Below are 20,232 nucleotides of genomic sequence, written 5' to 3'. Positions count from 1 at the left end.
TATTGGAAAGGACCTTGACGTGGTGCCTGAGCTTGTCCCATTTGGCCAGATGCGGTGACTAACCTTTCCATTTTTGCTTTTAAATCTTCGCTGAGAGCTTGTAAGTGAGTGCTGGGTTTTCTCTGTGTGTTGTATTAATTTGTTTTGTAATTTTCCCTATGGTTCTTGCACCCAGACCTGTCTGGGGTTAACTGCTTGTGGCTCTGGGGACAGCACAGCTTCCTGTGAGTGCCAGTGGCACCCAGGGCTGAGCATGTTGCAGGGTCATGGGATGTGTACCCGGTCCGGTATGAGAGTGCAGTTCCCTTCCGTGTTTTGTATATGTCTAGGGTGGTTACATATTCCTGTGCACCCTTCCCTTGTTTTCAGTTTGTTTGGATTTGAAAGCTTGCATTGTGTGGCTGTTTTAGGGTCTCAGGTATTGGAAAGGACCTTGACGTGGTGCCTGAGCTTGTCCCATTTGGCCAGATGCGGTGACTAACCTTTCCATTTTTGCTTTTAAATCTTCGCTGAGAGCTTGTAAGTGAGTGCTGGGTTTTCTCTGTGTGTTGTATTAATTTGTTTTGTAATTTTCCCTATGGTTCTTGCACCCAGACCTGTCTGGGGTTAACTGCTTGTGGCTCTGGGGACAGCACAGCTTCCTGTGAGTGCCAGTGGCACCCAGGGCTGAGCATGTTGCAGGGTCATGGGATGTGTACCCGGTCCGGTATGAGAGTGCAGTTCCCTTCCGTGTTTTCTTATTGTATATATATATATATATATATATATATATATATATATTTAAAATGCATATCTGCCAAAAGGGCACCTACCATTTGTGTATTGAGGAGGAAACATTTCTGCATGGTTTTAAATATAGAATTTCTACAGCATTGTCAAATAATCATAAATACACTGCTGCTAAAAAAAATGTGTTTGTATGGACCCCTGGCCCCACCATACAACTACTACCACACTGAAGTTACAATCCGAAATTGCACAAAGAAATAAAAAACATTTGCTAAGTAAGTCCTACCTCCTCTGCAAATGAAAGTGATCTGCCGTCTGGCACACACTGTACAAACAAAGTGCCAAGTCTGTCTCACACTGTGCATAGTGGTTTAGTGCACACTCAGAAATCCTCTCAAATGCTAATACGTTACTCCTTGTAATAACATTTACCATGCTCAATTAACACTCTGCTGTAGTACCCACTGGTGGCTGCCAAAATTATGGGCCCCCCCTGGCCCATTGGGCCCCTGACAGAAGTTACCCCTGTCACCCCATGATGGTGGCCCTGCCATACACATATCATTTGTGTGGGCTTCTCACAGAAATATGACTTACAATAGTGTTAAAATGAAAGCAGCAAAAGAATAAAATAAAAAACAAAATAATAAAAAAAGCTAAAAATCAGCTCAGCACAGGAGTGTGAAGAAGAATGAGCAGCGAAGAGGTTAAACAATTCAGCTTACCTTCCTGTGGTGTTTTGGCAGAATATGGGTCATTGGCTATAATGTAAAGAATGCGCAAAAGCTGCAGGACGTCCTCAACACCACATGAATTTTGTCCACTCCCAGCTTTGGCTTGTGCCTGCTCTCTGCTATGGCTTAGGATATCGGCACTCTGCAGTGTGGCAAGAGCAGCTGGTATACCTGCTGATTTGCAACCATTTTCACAGAAGTCCTGTGGGATGGACAAGAGGTAGCAAATATGTACAAATAAGTCACTTCACCAGGCCAATGATGAAAACATTTTAGGCAAAATTAAAGGGGCAGTACGGTCAAAAAACTGAAATGTGCATTCGTGAATTAAAATTTAAAATAGAAACATTTTAGCAATATACTTCCATTAGAAAAAAATGCTTTTAGTAAAAGTTATTACTGTTTTTCAGCATCACCCATATGCTGCGAGTGCCCTAGCAATAGTATTCAAGCTAAGAGAGTTAGCGGTGGTGTGTATAGTGTCTGTGAACAGAGTTATCTGAGAAGTTGTAGTGTTTCAATGCTCCTGCACAGGGCACTCACTGCATATGTGATTATGTAGCATAAAAAACAGGAATACATTTTACTCTAAACATTTTTACTAATGGAAGTATATAGCAAAAAACTAAATTTATGCTTAAATACATTTCTTTCATTCCGGATATGGTGAGTCCATGGGGTTGTCAATTACTGTTGGAAATATCACTCCTGGCCAGCAGGAGGCGGCAAAGAGCACCTACAGCAAAGCTGTTAAGTATCCCTCCCCTTCCCACAATCCCCAGTCATTCGACCGAAAGAAAATAAAGAAAATAGAGAAAAGGAGAAACACAAGGTGTAGAGGTGCCTGAAGTTTAGTAAAAAACCAAACTGTTTTTGAAATACAGGGTGGGGCCGTGGATTCACCATATCCGGAAAGAAATGCATCAGGTAAGCATAAATTTTCTTTCCTAAGATATGGTGAGTCCACGGCGTCCTCAATTACTGTTGGGAACCAATACCCAAGCTAAAGGACACAAGGACTAGGGAGGGCCAAGACAGGGAGACCTAAACAGAAGGCACCAATGCTTGCAGAACCTTTCTCCCAAAGAAGCCTCAGCCGAGGCAAAAGTATCAAACTTATAACATTTGGAAAAAGTAGCAGCCTTGCACATCTGCTCAACAGAAGCTTCATTCTTGAAAGCCCAAGAAGAAGAAACAGCCCTAGTAGAATGAGCTGTGATTCTCTAAGGAGGCTGCTGTCCAGCAGTCTCATATGCCAAACGAATAATACTTCTCAACCAGAGAGAAAGAGAAGTAGCAGTAGCCTTCTGACCCTTACGTTTTCCAGAAAAACAAACAATGCAGAAGACAGACGAAAATCCTTGGTCGCCTGCAAATAAAATTTTTGAGCACGCACAACATCCAGGTTGTGTAATAGACGCTCTTTATGAGAAGAAGGATTAGGACACAGAGAAGGAACAATAATCTCGATTAAAATTTTTGTTTGACACAACCTTCAGAAGAAAACCAAACTTTGTATGAAGAACTGCCTTATCTGCATGAAATATAAGATATTGCGAATCACACTGCAAAGCTGAAAGTTCAGAAACTCTCTGAGCAGAAGAGATAACTGTAAAAAACAAAACCTTCCAAGATAACAACTTAATATCTATGGAATGCATTGGCTCAAACGGAGCCTGTTGAAAAACTTTAGGAACAAGATTAAGGCTCCATGGAGGAGCAACGTATTTAAACACAGGACTAATTCTGACCAAGGCCTGACAAAAGGATTGCACATCTGGCTTGTGCAGCAAAACAGAAATATGGCCCTTCAAACAGATAAACCTTTCTCCAGACCCTCCTGAAAAAAAGATACAATTCTTGGAATCCTGACCCTACTCCAAGAGTAGCCCTTGGATTCACACAAATAAACATATTTTCGCCATATCTTATGGTAAAAAAGAGCTTGGGAGCTCTTGGTGTCCTGACGAGACGCCATCAAATCCAATTCCGGTACCCCCCATTTGATGGTTAACCTGTAAAACACCTCTGGATGGAGTTCCCACTCCCCGGGATGAAATGTCTGTCTGCTCAGGAAATCCGATTCCCAGTTGTCCACTCACGGAATGTTGATGGCAGATAGACAACAATGGTGAGTTCTGCCCATTGAATAATCCAAGACACCTCATTCATGGTTAAGGAACTCTGAGTTCCCCCCTAGTGATTGATGTAAGCTACTGAGGTTATGGTGTCCAACTGGAACCTGATAAATTGGGCTAAGGCCAGTTGAGGCCAAGCAATCAAGGCATTGAAAATCGCTCTCAACTCCAAAATGTTTATGGGGAGAGCGGATTCCTCCTGAGACCAAAGTCCTTGCGCTTTCAATAAATCCCAGACTGCTCCCCAGCCCACCAGGCTGGCATCCGTGGTCACAATCATCCATGAGGGTCTCCGAAAGCATGTCTCCTGAGACAGATGTTCTTGAGACAGCCAACACGGAAGAGAGTCTCTTGTCTTCTGATCTAAAACTATCTTCTGAGACAGATCTGCATAATCCCGTTCCATTGATTGAGCATGCATAACTGCAGAGCCCTCAGATGGAAATGGGCAAAATTAACTATGTCCATGGAAGCCACCATCAGACCAATTACCTCTATACATTGGGCCACTGATGGCTGTACAGCAGACTGTAGAGATAGGCAAGAGGAAAGAATCTTGGCTTTTCTTACTTCCGTCAGGAATATCTTCATTGAAAGGGAATCTATAATTGTTCCTAGAAAGACCACCCTTGTGGCCAGAACAAGGGAACTCTTACCCAAATTCACCTTCCATCCGTGAACGTGAAGAAGAGACAACAAGATCTCTGTGTGATACTTTGCAAGTTGAAAAGAGGGCGCCTGTACCAGAATGTTGTCCAGATAAGGCGCCACAGCAATTCCCCGAGACCATATAACTGCCAAAAGAGCCCCCAGGACCTTTGAGAAAATTCTGGGACCTGTGGCAAGGCCAAAAGGAAGAGGCACAAACTGAAAGTGTCTGTCCAGAAAGGCAAAATATAGAAATTTGTGATGATCCCTGTGAATGGGAACATGGAGGTATGCATCTTTCAGGTATATGGTCGTCATGAACTGACCCTCCTGCACTAAAGGAAGAATGGAAAGGGTAGTCTCCATTTTGAAGGACGGCACTCTGATAAACTTGTTTAGACACTTCAGATCTAGAATAGGCCTGAAAGTTGCCTCCTTTTTGGGAACCACAAACAGATTGGAATAGAACCCTAGACTGGAACTATCACCCCCATAAGGGAAAGGTCCGGTACACATTTCAAGAACGCCTCTCTTTTTATTTGGTCTGCAGATAATCTTGAGAGGTGAAACTTGCCTCAGGGAGGAGCAGTCTTGAATTCTAATTTCTTAGGAATCACCAAAAGTTTAGACTTAGAGGAAACATCTGCTGACCAAGACTTCAGCCATAACGCTCTGTGCGCCAAGATCGCAAAACCAGATATCTTGGCTACCAACTTGATGACCTGCAACGAGGCATCAGTAATAAAGGAGTTGGCTAACCTTGATCCTATCATGCATCTCCTCCAAAAGAGTCTCTGCTTGAAGAGACTCAGACAAAGCGTCAAACCAATGGGCCGCCGCACTTGTCACAGTAGCAATACACACCGCCGGTTGCCATTGGAGGCCCTGATGAATATACATATTTTTTTAAGTAAGCCTCCAGCTTCTTAGGATCCTTGAAAGAGCAACTATTCTCAATAGGAATAGTAGTTCTCTTTGCTAGGGTAGAAATCGCCCCTTCCACCTTGGGCACCATCTGCCATGACTCCTTAATGGAGTCAGCCACCGGGAATATCTTTCTGAAAACCAGAGATGGAGAAAAAGGGATTTCAGGCCACTCCTATTCCCGTGCTATGATCTCCGTAGCACGGTCTGGCACGGGAAACACCTCCACAGAGGAAGGAACATCAAAATATCTATTCAATTTGCTAGATTTTTAAGGGTTGACGATGACAGGGGTATCCGAGTCGTCCAAGGTAGTCAAAACCTCCTTTAACAAGACACAAAGATGTTAAAGCTTAAATCTGAAGGAAACAACTTCAGTATCAGAAGAAGCAATTATACTATCCGAATTGGAGATCTCCCCCACAGAGGCTACCAAAGTATCTGCCTCTTCAGACTTATGAGAAAGAGCAACTTGGTTAGCCTGGACTGGATTCTGTAATTTTCCTCTTGCGTCTCCCCTGAAGGGAATGGCAGCTAACGCCTCAGATACCGCCGAGGATACCTGTGCATCAATTTCTGCATGCAAATATACTCCTCCAGGAGATTGTGAGGAACCACAGGGCACTGAAAGTGTTAAGGCTTGGGACGCTTGAGGAGAAAGCTGTGGCATTGCCTAAGCAGCATCAACCTGAGAGAGTGGTGGCTCAGTAACAAAAAAAGTCTATCTTTGTACATTAAAGTTCTCTTAATACAATCAAAACAAAACGGCAATGGGGGTCAACTTGGTTTTCTAAACAAAGCTTGCATTCAGCAGGAGTCAGACTCTTTATCCATCTTGCAATTAACAGAAGAAAACAAAAAAAAATTTAATTTTTTTCTTTTAATACTGTCCCTTTAAGAGCATTTGTTCTCAACAGAAAAACAATAGCTAAAACAGGGTTCAATATAACATTACATTTGCCCAAAAATTTATAGCTAAATAATGCCTGACAATTAAATGAGGCTTAAGAAATGTATTTATTTAAACACAGGCTACTCTACACCTCAGCGTGTCACTGAGGTGCCTACCTGCCCCCTCTGCACTACGGATTCGTTTCGTCTGAAAAACCATAGCCTGCAGTGAATTTCCAACAGCTCCGTTACTGACAAGAGAAGTGTGTTGCAGCACGTCCACTTCCACTATCAGCTACGCCGCTATAATGAAAACTCCGTGCTTAGTTGGAAATTTTACCGCCTCAGAGAAGGACCTGCCTCCCTTAGTATTACAGAGGCGGTCCCGGTGGCCATAATAAATCCTTGCAATATAATATCGCTCCGTTACATGTCTCAAGAGTTAGCCTTCTAAACTGAGACATGTCCAGACCCATCCGTTACAACATCGGATCATTTTACTTGGACACTAAAGTAAAACACTCTCAAAGCCCCAGTGCCTGCTCCCTGCCAAAATAATTCTGTTAGGTAATACAGGAATTTAAGTCCCAAATAAAGTGCAGCTACCTGTTTTACTACCAAACTTCGGTTTCCTCTTCAGAAAACAAACAAAACGGCACTTACCTACAGCTCGCTCAGTATGAGAGGAAGCCACTCCTCACAGAGACCTGTGAAAACAAGAAAGGACAGAGTAAACCTACTCTGGCTTTCTATGTAAGGGCAGCAACCTGTTAGGAAAATGCAGTGAGGCCCATCCCACAAGTTCATAACTGCTTGAAAGCTACCACAGCCCTACTGAAGAGACTAACGTGGAGTACAGTTACACCCATTGTTGACAAGAAAGATCAGAGCTCTGGCTTTCAAAATAATAAAATCTTGATAGTAGAAAAATATTTGACACCTAACTTCACCTTCTCCTTGCACTGAAGGCAAAGAGAATGACTGGAGATTGTGGAAAGGGGAGGGATACTTAACAGCTTTGCTGTAGGTGCTCTTTGCCTCCTCCTGCTGGCCAGGAGTGATATTCCCAACAGTAATTGAGGACGTCGTGGTCTAACCTTAAGGCCCAGTAAATTTTAGCCAGACATGTCCAGGGCCAGGTAGTCATACAAAATCATATTTATATATATTTAATAGATATTTTTTTTTATATATACACATTATATATACAGGGAGTGCAGAATTATTAGGCAAGTTGTATTTTTGAGGATTAATTTTATTATTGAACAACAACCATGTTCTCAATGAACCCAAAAAACTCATTAATATCAAAGCTGAATATTTTTGGAAGTAGTTTTTAGTTTGTTTTTAGTTTTAGCTATTTTAGGGGGATATCTGTGTGTGCAGGTGACTATTACTGTGCATAATTATTAGGCAACTTAACAAAAAACAAATATATACCCATTTCAATTATTTATTTTTACCAGTGAAACCAATATAACATCTCAACATTCACAAATATACATTTCTGACATTCAAAAACAAAACAAAAACAAATCAGTGACCAATATAGCCACCTTTCTTTGCAAGGACACTCAAAAGCCTGCCATCCATGGATTCTGTCAGTGTTTTGATCTGTTCACCATCAACATTGCGTGCAGCAGCAACCACAGCCTCCCAGACACTGTTCAGAGAGGTGTACTGTTTTCCCTCCTTGTAAATCTCACATTTGATTATGGACCACAGGTTCTCAATGGGGTTCAGATCAGGTGAACAAGGAGGCCATGTCATTAGATTTTCTTCTTTTATACCCTTTCTTGCCAGCCACGCTGTGGAGTACTTGGACGCGTGTGATGGAGCATTGTCCTGCATGAAAATCATGTTTTTCTTGAAGGATGCAGACTTCTTCCTGTACCACTGCTTGAAGAAGGTGTCTTCCAGAAACTGGCAGTAGGACTGGGAGTTGAGCTTGACTCCATCCTCAACCCGAAAAGGTCCCACAAGCTCATCTTTGATGATACCAGCCCAAACCAGTACTCCACCTCCACCTTGCTGGCGTCTGAGTCGGACTGGAGCTCTCTGCCCTTTACCAATCCAGGAACGGGCCCATCCATCTGGCCCATCAAGACTCACTCTCATTTCATCAGTCCATAAAACCTTAGAAAAATCAGTCTTGAGATATTTCTTGGCCCAGTCTTGACGTTTCAGCTTGTGTGTCTTGTTCAGTGGTGGTCGTCTTTCAGCCTTTCTTACCTTGGCCATGTCTCTGAGTATTGCACACCTTGTGCTTTTGGGCACTCCAGTGATGTTGTAGCTCTGAAATATGGCCAAACTGGTGGCAAGTGGCATCTTGGCAGCTGCACGCTTGACTTTTCTCAGTTCATGGGCAGTTATTTTGCGCCTTGGTTTTTCCACACGCTTCTTGCGACCCTGTTGACTATTTTGAATGAAACGCTTGATTGTTCGATGATCACGCTTCAGAAGCTTTGCAATTTTAAGAGTGCTGCATCCCTCTGCAAGATATCTCACTATTTTTTACTTTTCTGAGCCTGTCAAGTCCTTCTTTTGACCCATTTTACCAAAGGAAAGGAAGTTACCTAATAATTATGCACACCTGATATAGGGTGTTGATGTCATTAGACCACACCCCTTCTCATTACAGAGATGCACATCACCTAATATGCTTAATTGGTAGTAGGCTTTCGAGCCTATACAGCTTGGAGTAAGACAACATCCATAAAGAGGATGATGTGGTCAAAATACTCATTTGCCTAATAATTCTGCACTCCCTATATATATATATATATATATATATATATATATATATATATATATATATATATATATATATATATATGTATATAAAAAAAACAAAAAAAACTTACTGCTCACGAATTGTGCATTTAAGTTTTTTTCTTTCAAAATGAAAATAAACGTATTTTTTTGGGTTGTGGATTAATTTTGTTCAGCGGAATATGGCTGTTTTTATTTTTATTCCCTCCCTCTCTAGTGACTCTTAAGTGGAAGATCCACATCTTGGGTATTGATATTCCATATGTCACTAGGCTCATGGACTCTTGCCAATTACATGAAAGAAAACATAATTTATGTAATAACTTACCTGATAAATTCATTTCTTTCATATTGGCAAGAGTCCATGAGCTAGTGACATATGGGATTTACAATCCTACCAGGAGGGGCAAAGTTTCCCAAACCTCAAAATAACTATAAATACACCCCTCACCACACCCACAATTCAGTTTAACGAATAGCCAAGCAGTGGGGTGATAAAGAAAGGAGTAGAAAGCATCAACAAAGGAAATTTGGAAATAATTGTGCTTTATACAAAAAAAATCATAACCACCATAAAAAGGGTGGGCCGCATGGACTCTTGCCAATATGAAAGAAATGAATTTATCAGGTAAGTTCTTACATAAATTATGTTTTCTTTCATGTAATTGGCAAGAGTCCATGAGCTAGTGACAAATCAATACCCAAGATGCAAAAGTAGAAGAATCAAACTGAAACAACTGCCTGAAGAACTTTTCTACCAAAAACTGCTTCCGAAGAAGCAAATACATTAAAACGGTAGAATTTAGTAAACGTATGCAAAGAGGACCAAGTTGCCGCTTTGCAAATCTGATCAACTGAAGCTTCATTCTTAAAAGCCCATGAAGTGGAGACTGATCTAGTAGAATGAGCTGTAATTCTCTGACCCGACTCCAAATAAGCTTGATGAATCAAAAGTTTCAACCAAGAAGCCAAGGAAATAGCAGAAGCCTTCTGACCTTTCCTAGGACCAGAAAATAAAACAAATAGACTGGAAGTCTTCCTGAAATTTTTAGTAGCTTCCACATAATATTTCAAAGCTCTTACCACATCCAAAGAATGTAAGGATCTCTCCAAAGAATTCTTAGGATTAGGACATAAGGACACAAGGAAGGAACAACAATTCCCCTACTAATGTTGTTAGAATTCACAACTTTAGGTAAAAATTGAAAAGAAGTCCGCAAAACTGCCTTATCCTGATGAAAAATCAGAAAAGGAGACTCAAAAGAAAGAGCAGATAGCTCAGAAACTCTTCTAGCAGAGGCAAGAGATAGCCAAAAGGAACAACACTTTCCAAGAAAGTAGTTTAATGTCCAAAGAATGCATAGGTTCAAATGGAGGAGCCTGTAAAGCCTTCAGAACCAAATTAAGACTCCAAGAAGGAGAAATTGACTTAATGACAGGCTTAATATGAATTAAAGCCTGTACAAAACAGTGAATATCAGGAAGTATAGCAATCTTTCTATGAAATAAAACAGAAAGAGCAGAGATTTGTCCTTCCAAGGAACTTGCAGACAAACCCTTATCCAAACCATCCTGAAAAAACTGTAAAATTCTAGGAATTCTAAAAGAATGCCAGGAGAATTTATGAGAAGAACACCATGAAATGTAAGTCTTCCAAACTCTATAATAAATCTTTCTAGAAAGATTTACAAGCTTGCAACATAGTATTAATCGCGGATTCAGAGAAACCTCTATGACTTAGAACTAAGCGTTCAATTTCCACACCTTCAAATTTAATGATTTGAGATCCTGATGGAAAAACGGACCTTGAGATAGTAGGTCCGGCCGTAACGGAAGTGGCCAAGGCGGGCAACTGGACATCCGAACCAGATCCGCATACCAAAACCTGTGTGGCCATGCTGGAGCCACCAGCAACACAAAAGATAGTTCCATGATGATTTTCGAGATCACTCTTGGAAGAAGAACTAGAAGCGGGAAGATGTAAGCAGGATAACACCAAGGAAGTGTCAACGCATCCACTGCTTCCGCCTGAACATCCCTGGACCTGGATAGATATCTGGGAAGTTTCTTGTTTAGATGAGAGGTCATGAGATCTATCTCTGGAAGACCCCACATCTGAACAAACTGAGAAAACACATATGGATGGAGAGACCACTCCCCTGGATGTAAAGTCTGGCGGCTGAGATAATCCGCCTCCCAATTGTCTACACCTGGGATATGCACCGCAGAGATTAGACAGGAGCTGGATTCCCCCCAAGCAAGTATCCAAGATACTTCTTTCATAGCTTGGGGACTGTGAGTCCCACCCTGATGATTGACATAAGCCACAGTTGTGATATTGTCTGTCTGAAAACAAATGAACGGTTCTCTCTTTAGCAGAGGCCAGAACCGAAGAGCCCTGAGAATTGCACGGAGTTCTAAAATATTTATTGGTAATCTCGCCTCTTGAGATTTCCAAACCCCTTGTGCTGTCAGAGATCCCCAAACAGCTCCCCAACCTGTTGAGATCACAGTCCAGGTTGGCCGAACAAAAGAAGCCCCTTGAACCAAACGATGGTGATCTATCCACCATGTCAGAGAGTGTCGTACATTGGGATTCAAGGATATTAATTGTGATATCTTTGTATAATCCCTGCACCATTGATTCAGCATACAAAGCTGTAGAGGTATCATGTGAAAACGAGCAAAGGGGATCGCGTCCGATGCTGCAGTCATGAGACCTAAAACATCCATGCACATAGCCACTGAAGGGAATGACTGAGACTGAAGGTGCCGGCATGCTGCGACCAATTTTAAACGTTTCTTGTCTGTTAGAGACAGAGTCATGGACACTGAATCTATCTGGAAGCCTAAAAAGTTGACCCTTGTCTGAGGAATCAAGAAACTTTTTGGTAAATTGATCCTCCAACCATGTTTCCGAAGAAACAACACTAGTTGATTCATGTGCGATTCTGCAGTACGTAAAGACTGAGCTAATACCAAGATATCGTCCAAATAAGGAAACACCGCAATACCCTGTTCTCTGATTACAGATAGTAGGGCACCCAGAACCTTTGAAAAGATTCTTGGAGCTGTTGCTAGGCCAAATGAAAGAGCAACAAATTGGTAATGCTTGTCTAGAAAAGAGAATCTCAGAAACTGATAGTGTTCTGGATGAATCGGAATATGAAGGTATGCATCCTGCAAGTCTATTGTGGCCATATAATGTCCTCGCTGAACAAAAGGCAGAATAGTCCTTATAGTCACCATCTTGAAAGTTGGTACTCTTACATAATGATTCAAAATTTTTAGATCCAGAACTGGTCTGAATAAATTTCTTTCTTTGGTACACTGAATAGGTTTGAATAAAACCCCAGACCTTGTTCCTGAGGAGGAACTGGCATGATTACCCCTGAAGACTCCAGGTCTGAAACACACTTCAGAAAAGCCTGAGCTTTTACTGGATTTACAGGGATGCGTGAGAGAAAAACAGAATTTATGCTTACCTGATAAATTACTTTCTCCAACGGTGTGTCCGGTCCACGGCGTCATCCTTACTTGTGGGATATTCTCCTCCCCAACAGGAAATGGCAAAGAGCCCAGCAAAGCTGGCCATATAGTCCCTCCTAGGCTCCGCCTACCCCAGTCATTCGACCGACGGACAGGAGGAAATATATATAGGAGAAACCATATGGTAACGTGGTGACTGTAGTTAGAGAAAATAATTCATCAGACCTGATTAAAAAACCAGGGCGGGCCGTGGACCGGACACACCGTTGGAGAAAGTAATTTATCAGGTAAGCATACATTCTGTTTTCTCCAACATAGGTGTGTCCGGTCCACGGCGTCATCCTTACTTGTGGGAACCAATACCAAAGCTTTAGGACACGGATGAAGGGAGGGAGCAAATCAGGTCACCCAAACGGAAGGCACCACGGCTTGCAAAACCTTTCTCCCAAAAAATAGCCTCCGAAGAAGCAAAAGTATATAATTTAAAAAAAATTTGGTCAACAGGAACCTCATTCTTGAAGGCCCATGTGGAAGCCACAGCCCTAGTGGAGTGAGCTGTGATACTTTCAGGAGGCTGCCGTCCGGCAGTCTCAAAAGCCAATCTGATGATGCTTTTAAACCAAAAGGAAAGAGAGGTAGAAGTTGCTTTTTTACCTCTCCTTTAACCAGAATAAACAACAAACAAAGAAGATGTTTGTCTAAAATCTTCAGTAGCCTCTAAATAGAATTTTAGAGCATGGACAACGTCCAAATTGTGTAACAAACGTTCCTTCTATGAAACTGGATTCGGACACAAAGAAGGTACAACTATCTCCTGGTTAATATTTTTGTTGGAAACAACCTTCGGAAGAAAACCAGGCTCAGTACGTAAAACCACCTTATCTGCATGGACCAGATAGGGCGGAGAACACTGCAGAGCAGATAACTCAGAAACTCTTCTAGCGGAAGAAATTGCAACCTAAAACAAAACTTTCCAAGATAATAACTTAATATCTACGGAATGTAAGGGTCCAAACGGAACCCCTTGAAGAACTGAAAGAACTAGATTAAGACTCCAGGGAAGAGTCAAAGGTCTGTAAACAGGCTTGATTCTAACCAGAGCCTGAACAAACGCTGAAACGTCTGGCACAGCTGCCAGCCTTTTGTGAAGTAAAACAGATAAAGCAGAGATCTGTACTTGCAGAAAATCCTTTCTCCAAACCTTCTTGTAGAAAGGAAAGAATCTTAGGAATTTTTATCTTGTTCCATGGGAATCCTTTAGATTCACACCAACAGATATATTTTTTCCATATATTATGGTAAATTTTTCTAGTTACAGGCTTTCTAGCCTGAATAAGAGTATCTATTACAGAATCTGAAAACCCACGCTTTGATAAAATCAAGCGTTCAAACTCCAAGCAGTCAGTTGGAGGAAAACCAGATTCGGATGTTCGAATGGACCCTGAATAAGAAGGTCCTGTCTCAAAGGTAGCTTCCATGGTGGAGCCGATGACACATTCACCAGGTCTGCATACCAAGTCCTGCGTGGCCACACAGGAACTATCAAGATCACCGAAGCCCTCTCCAGATTGATCCTGGCTACCAGCCTGGGAATGAGAGGAAACGGTGGGAATACATAAGCTAGGTTGAAGATCCAAGGTGCTACTATTGTATCCAATAGAGTCGCCTTGGGATCCCTGGATTTGGACCCGTAACAAGGGACCTTGAAGTTCTGACGAGAGGCCATCAGAACCATGTCTGGAATGCCCCATAATTGAGTTATTTGGGCAAAGATTTCCAGATGGAGTTCCCACTCCCCCGGATGCTCCTCCATCGCCAGGGAACTCCTTGTTTCCCCCTGATGGTTGATATATGTAACAGTCGTCATGATGTCTGATTGAAACCTTATGAATTTGGCCTTTGCTAGTCAAGGCCAAGCCTTGAGAGCATTGAATATCGCTCTCAGTTCCAGAGTGTTTATCGGGAGAAGAGATTCTTCCCGAGACCATAGACCCTGAGCTTTCAGGGGCTCCCAGACCGCGCCCCAGCCCACCAGACTGGCGTCGGTCGTGACAATGACCTACTCTGGTCTGCGGAAGCTCATTCCCTGTGACAGGTTGTCCAGGGTCAGCCACCAACGGAGTGAATCTCTGGTTATTTGATCTATTTGTATCGTCGGAGACAAGTCTGTATAATCCCCATTCCACTGTCTGAGCATGCACAGGTGTAATGGTCTTAGATGAATTTGTGCAAAAGGAACTATGTCCCTTGCCGCAACCATCAAACCTATTACTTCCATGCACTGCGCTATGGAAGGAAGAAGAACAGAATGAAGTACCTGACAAGAGCTTAGAAGTTTTGATTTTCTGGCCTCTGTCAGAAAAACCTTCATTTCTAAGGAAACTATTATTGTTCCCAAGAAGGGAACTCTTGTTGACGGGGACAGAGAACTTTTTTCTATGTTCACTTTCCACCTGTGAGATCTGAGAAAAGCTAGGACAATGTCCGTATGAGCCCTTGCTTTTGACAGAGACGACACTTGAATCAGGATGTCGTCCAAGTAAGGTACTACTGCAATGCCCCTTGGTCTTAGCACCGCTAGAAGGGACCCTAGTACCTTTGTGAAAATCCTTGGAGCAGTGGCTAATCCGAATGGAAGTGCCACAAACTGGTAATGCTTGTCCAGAAAGGCGAACCTCAGGAACCGAAAATGTTCCTTGTGGATAGGAATACGTAGGTACGCATCCTTTAAGTCCACCGTGGTCATGAATTGACCTTCCTGGATGGTAGGAAGGATCGTTCGAATGGTTTCCATTTTGAACGATGAAACCCTTAGAAACTTGTTTAGAATCTTGAGATCTAAAATTGGTCTGAATGTTCCCTCTTTTTTGGGAATTATGAACAGGTTGGAGTAAAAACCCATCCCTTGTTCTCCTAATGGAACAGGATGAATCACTCCCATGCTTAACAGGTCTTCTACACAGTGTAAGAATGCCTGTTCGAAGATAATTGAGACCCGTGGAACCTTCCCCTTGGGGGTAGTTCCCTGAATTCCAGGAGATAACCTTGAGAAACTATTTCTAGCGCCCAAGGATCCTGAACATCTCTTGCCCAAGCCTGAGCAAAGAGAGAAAGTCTGCCCCCCACCAGATCCGGTCCCAGATCGGGGGCCAACACTTCATGCTGTTTTGGTAGCAGTGGCAGGTGACTTGGCCTGCTTACCCTTGTTCCAGCCTTGCATCGGCCTCCAGGCTGGCTTGGTTTGAGAAGTATTACCCTCTTGCTTAGAGGGTGTAGAATTTGAGGCTGGTCCGTTTCTGCGAAAGGGACGAAAATTTGGTTTATTTTTAGCCTTAAAAGACCTATCCAGAGGAAGGGCGTGGCCCTTTCCCCCAGTGATGTCTGAAATAATCTCTTTCAAGTCAGGGCCAAACAGTGTTTTACCCTTGAAAGGGATGTTAAGCAAAAGCGCTCTGCGCGCCACGATAGCAAACCCTGAATTATTCGCCGCTAATCTAGCTAATTGCAAAGCGGCATCTAAAATAAAAGAGTTAGCCAATTTAAAAGCTTGAACTCTGTCCAAAACCTCCTCGTACGAAGATTCTTTATTGAGCGACTTTTCTAGTTCTTCGAACCAGAAACACGCAGCTGTAGTGACAGGAACAATGCATGAAATTGGTTGTAGAAGGTAACCTTGCTGAACAAACATCGTTTTAAGCAAACCCTCTAACCTTAAATCCATAGGATCTTGAAAGCACAACTATCTTCTATAGGAATAGAAGTGCGTTTGTTTAGAGTAGAAACCGCCCCCTCGACCTTGGGGACTGTATGCCATAAGTCCTTTCTGGGGTCGACTATAGGAAATAATTTCTTAAATATAGGGGGAGGACAAAAGGTATGCCGGGCCTTTCCCACTCCTTATTTACTATGTCCGCCACCCGCTTGGGTATAGGAAAAACATCGGGGGGCACCGGAACCTCTAGGAACTTGTCCATCTTACCTAATTTCTCTGGAATGACCAAATTGTCACAATCATCCAGAGTAGATAATACCTCCTTAAGTAGTGCGTGGAGATGTTCTAATTTAAATTTAAAAGTTACAATATCAGGTTCTGCTTGTTGAGAAATTTTTCCTGAATCTGAAATTTCTCCCTCAGACAAAACCTCCCTCCTGGCCCCTTCAGATTGGTGTGAGGGTATGTCAGAACAGATATCATCAGCGTCCTCTTGCTCTTCAGTGTTTAAAACAGAGCAATCGCGCTTTCTCTGATAAGTAGGCATTTTGGATAAAATGTTTGCTATAGAGTTATCCATTACAGCCGTTAATTGTTGCATGGTAATAAGTATTGGCGCACTAGATGTACTAGGGGCCTCTTGTGTGGGCAAAACTGGTGTAGACACAGAAGGGGATGATGCAGTACCATGCTTACTCCCCTCATTAGAGGAATCATCTTGGGCAATATCATATCTATGGCATTATTATCCCTACTTTGTTTGGACATTATGACACAAATATATCACATATATTTAAATGGGGAGACACATTGGCTTTCATACATATAGAACATCGTTATCTGATGGTTCAGACATGTTAAACAGGCTTAAACTTGTCAACAAAGCACAAAAAACGTTTTACAATAAAACCGTTACTGTCCCTTTAAATTTTAAACTGAACACACTTTATTACTGAATATGTGAAAAAGTATGAAGGAATTGTTCACCACAGTAACTTAAAGCCTTAAAAGTATTGCACACCAAATTTGAAAGCTTTAACCCTTAAAATAACGGAACCGGAGCCGTTTTTACATTTAACCCCTATACAGTCCCAGGAATCTGCTTTGCTGAGACCCAACCAAGCCCAGAGGGGAATACGATACCAAATGATGCCTTCTATAAGCTTTTTCAGTGGTTCTTAGCTCCTCACACATGCATCTGCATGCCATGCTTTCCAAAAACAACTGCGCATTAGAGGCGCGAAAATGAGGCTCTGTCTATGACTAGAAAAGGCCCCCAGTGAAAAAGGTGTCCAATACAGTGCCTGCCGTTTTTATTAAAACAATCCCCAAGATTTAACAACTATTAAAAGTAATAATCTGCCAAATATACTTAGTAAAGTAATCGTTTTAGCCCAGAAAAATGTCTACCAGTTTTTTAAGCCCTAATGAAGCCCTTTATTCTTTTACTTAAACTAAGAAAATGGCTTACCGGTTCCCATAGGGAAAATGACAGCTTCCAGCATTACCAAGTCTTGTTAGAAATGTGTCATACCTCAAGCAGCAAAGTCTGCCCACTGTTTCCCCCAACTGAAGTTACTTCATCTCAACAGTCCTGTGTGGAAACAGCCATCGATTTTAGTAACGGTTGCTAAAATCATTTTCCTCTTACAAACAGAAATCTTCATCTCTTTTCTGTTCCAGAGTAAATAGTACATACCAGCACTATTTTAAAATAACAAACTCTTGATTGAAGAACAAAAACTACATTTAAACACCAAAAAACTCTAAGCCATCTCCGTGGAGATGTTGCCTGTGCAACGGCAAAGAGAATGACTGGGGTAGGCGGAGCCTAGGAGGGACTATATGGCCAGCTTTGCTGGGCTCTTTGCCATTTCCTGTTGGGGAGGAGAATATCCCACAAGTAAGGATGACGCCGTGGACCGGACACACCTATGTTAGAGAAAAATCTTCTCACAGGAGGTCTTACTCTGAATCCTATTCGATACCCTTGAGAGACAATGCTCTGAATCCAATGATTTTGGACAGATTTTATCCAAAAATCCTTGAAAACCCTTAATCTACCCCCTACCAGCTGAGCTGGAATGAGGGCCGCACCTTCATGCGGACTTAGGGGCTGACTTTGGTTTCCTAAATGGCTTGGATTTATTTCAATTTGAGGAAGGCTTCCAATTGGAAGCAGATTCCTTGGGGGGAGGATTGAGGTTTTTGTTCCTTATTCTGACAAAAGGAAAGAAAACGGTTAGAAGCCTTAGATTTACCCTTAGGCTTCTTATACTGAGGCAAAAAAACTCCTTTTCCCCCAGTGATAGTTGAAATAATAGAATCCAACTGAGAACCAAATAAATTGTTACCTTGGAAAGAAAGATAGTAATCTAGATTTAGATGTCATATCAGCATTCCAAGACTTAAGCCACAAAGCTCTTCTAGCTAATACAGCTAAAGACATGGATCTAACATCAATTTTGATAATATCAAAAATGGCATCACAAATAAAATGATTAGCGTCTTGCAGTAAGCGAACATTACTAGATATGTCAGAATCCAATTCATGTTGCGCTAAATTTTCCAACCAGAAAGTTGATGCAGCTGCAACATCAGCCAAAGAAATAGCAGGTCTAAGAAGATGACCTGAATATAAATAGGCCTTCCTTAGATAAGATTCAAGCATCCAATCTAAAGGATCCTTAAAGGAAGTACTATCTTCCATAGGAATAGTGGTACGTTTCGCAAGAGTAGAAATAGCCGTATCAACTTTGGGGATTTTTTCCCAAAACTCTATAGATTTTGCTGGTAAAGGATACAATTTTTTAAACCTTGAAGAAGGAATAAAAGAAGTACCTGGCTTATTCCATTCCCTAGAAATCATATCAGAAATAGCCTCAGGAATGGGAAAAACCCCTGGAGAAACCACAGGAGGTTTAAAAACAGCATTTAAACGTTTATTAGACTGAACGTCAATAGGACTGGTTACCTCAATATCCAAAGTAATTAACACTTCTTTTAATAAAGAACGCATATACTCTATTTTAAATAAATAAGTAGATTTGTCAGTGTCAATGTCTGAGGAAGGATCTTCTGAATCAGATAGATCCTCATCAGAAGAGGATAAATTATTATGTTGTTGGTCATTTGAAATTTCATCAGCTAAATGAGAAGTTTTAAAAGACCTTTTGCGTTTATTAGAAGGTGGAAATGCAGACAAAGCCTTCATAATAGAATCAGAAACAAATTCCTTAAAATTTACAGGTATATCATGCACATTAGAAGTTGAAGGAACTGCAACTGGCAACGTACTATTACTGATGGAAACACTATCTGCATGTAAAAGTTTATCATGACAACTATTACAAATGACATTCGCTGAAATAATTTCTACAATTTTACAACAAATGCACTTAGCTTTGGTAGAACCGATGTCAGGCAACAATGTTCCAGCAGAAACTTCTGAGGCAGGATCAGATTGGGACATCTTGCACAATGTAATAGAAAAAACAACATATAAAGCAAAATTATCTATTTCCTTATATGACAGTTTCAGGAATGGGAAAAAATGCAATAGCATAGGCCTCTGATAGCAAACAGCAAGAGGCAAACATACAAGGGGTATTGAAATAATGAAAAAAATTGGCGCCAAGTATGACGCACAACGTAACGCACAACGTTTGGCGCCAAAAATAACCGGAAATGACACACTTGCATCACTAATGACGCCGCCGTGTGAAAGGTCTCGGCGTCACGTATGACGCCGGAAATGACGAAGTTGCGTCAAACGTATTTTTTCGCGCCAAAAATGACGCAATAAAGTTTAGCATTTGACGCACCCGCGGGCCTAATACCCGCAATTGTAAGAAGTAGTCAATTGAAAAAAGACTAAACCCCAGGTAAGAAATAAATTTCTTAAAAATGTTTACATTCCCCAAATATGAAACTGACAGTCTGCAGAAGGAAATACATGAACCTGACTCATGGCAAATATAAGTACAATACATAAATTTAGAACTTTATATAAATGCATAAAGTGCCAAACCATAGCTGAGAGTGTCATAAGTAATGAAAACATACTTACCAAAAGACACCCATCCACATATAGTAGATAAATTGAGAGTATATCGTCGATCTGAAAAGGGAGGTAGGAGATGAATCTCTACGACCGATAACAGAGAACCTATGAAATAGACCCCCGTTAGGGAAA

General features: G+C 41.6%; 1 protein-coding gene across 1 annotated transcript in view; it reads right to left on the bottom strand.

Annotated features, from left to right (window-relative positions):
- The window catches only part of HECTD1 (HECT domain E3 ubiquitin protein ligase 1), a 699,591-nt gene that overhangs the window by 170,106 nt on the left and 509,253 nt on the right, over positions 1-20,232 (bottom strand). Inside the window, exon 29 of the mRNA XM_053711863.1 lies at positions 1,455-1,665. Coding sequence (XP_053567838.1) covers positions 1,455-1,665 — 211 coding nt within the window. The remainder of the gene's footprint in view (positions 1-1,454; positions 1,666-20,232) is intronic.

Source organism: Bombina bombina, chromosome 1 (assembly GCF_027579735.1).
Source record: "Bombina bombina isolate aBomBom1 chromosome 1, aBomBom1.pri, whole genome shotgun sequence".
NCBI lineage: Eukaryota > Metazoa > Chordata > Amphibia > Anura > Bombinatoridae > Bombina > Bombina bombina.
This window is presented reverse-complemented; position numbering and strand designations above follow the sequence as displayed.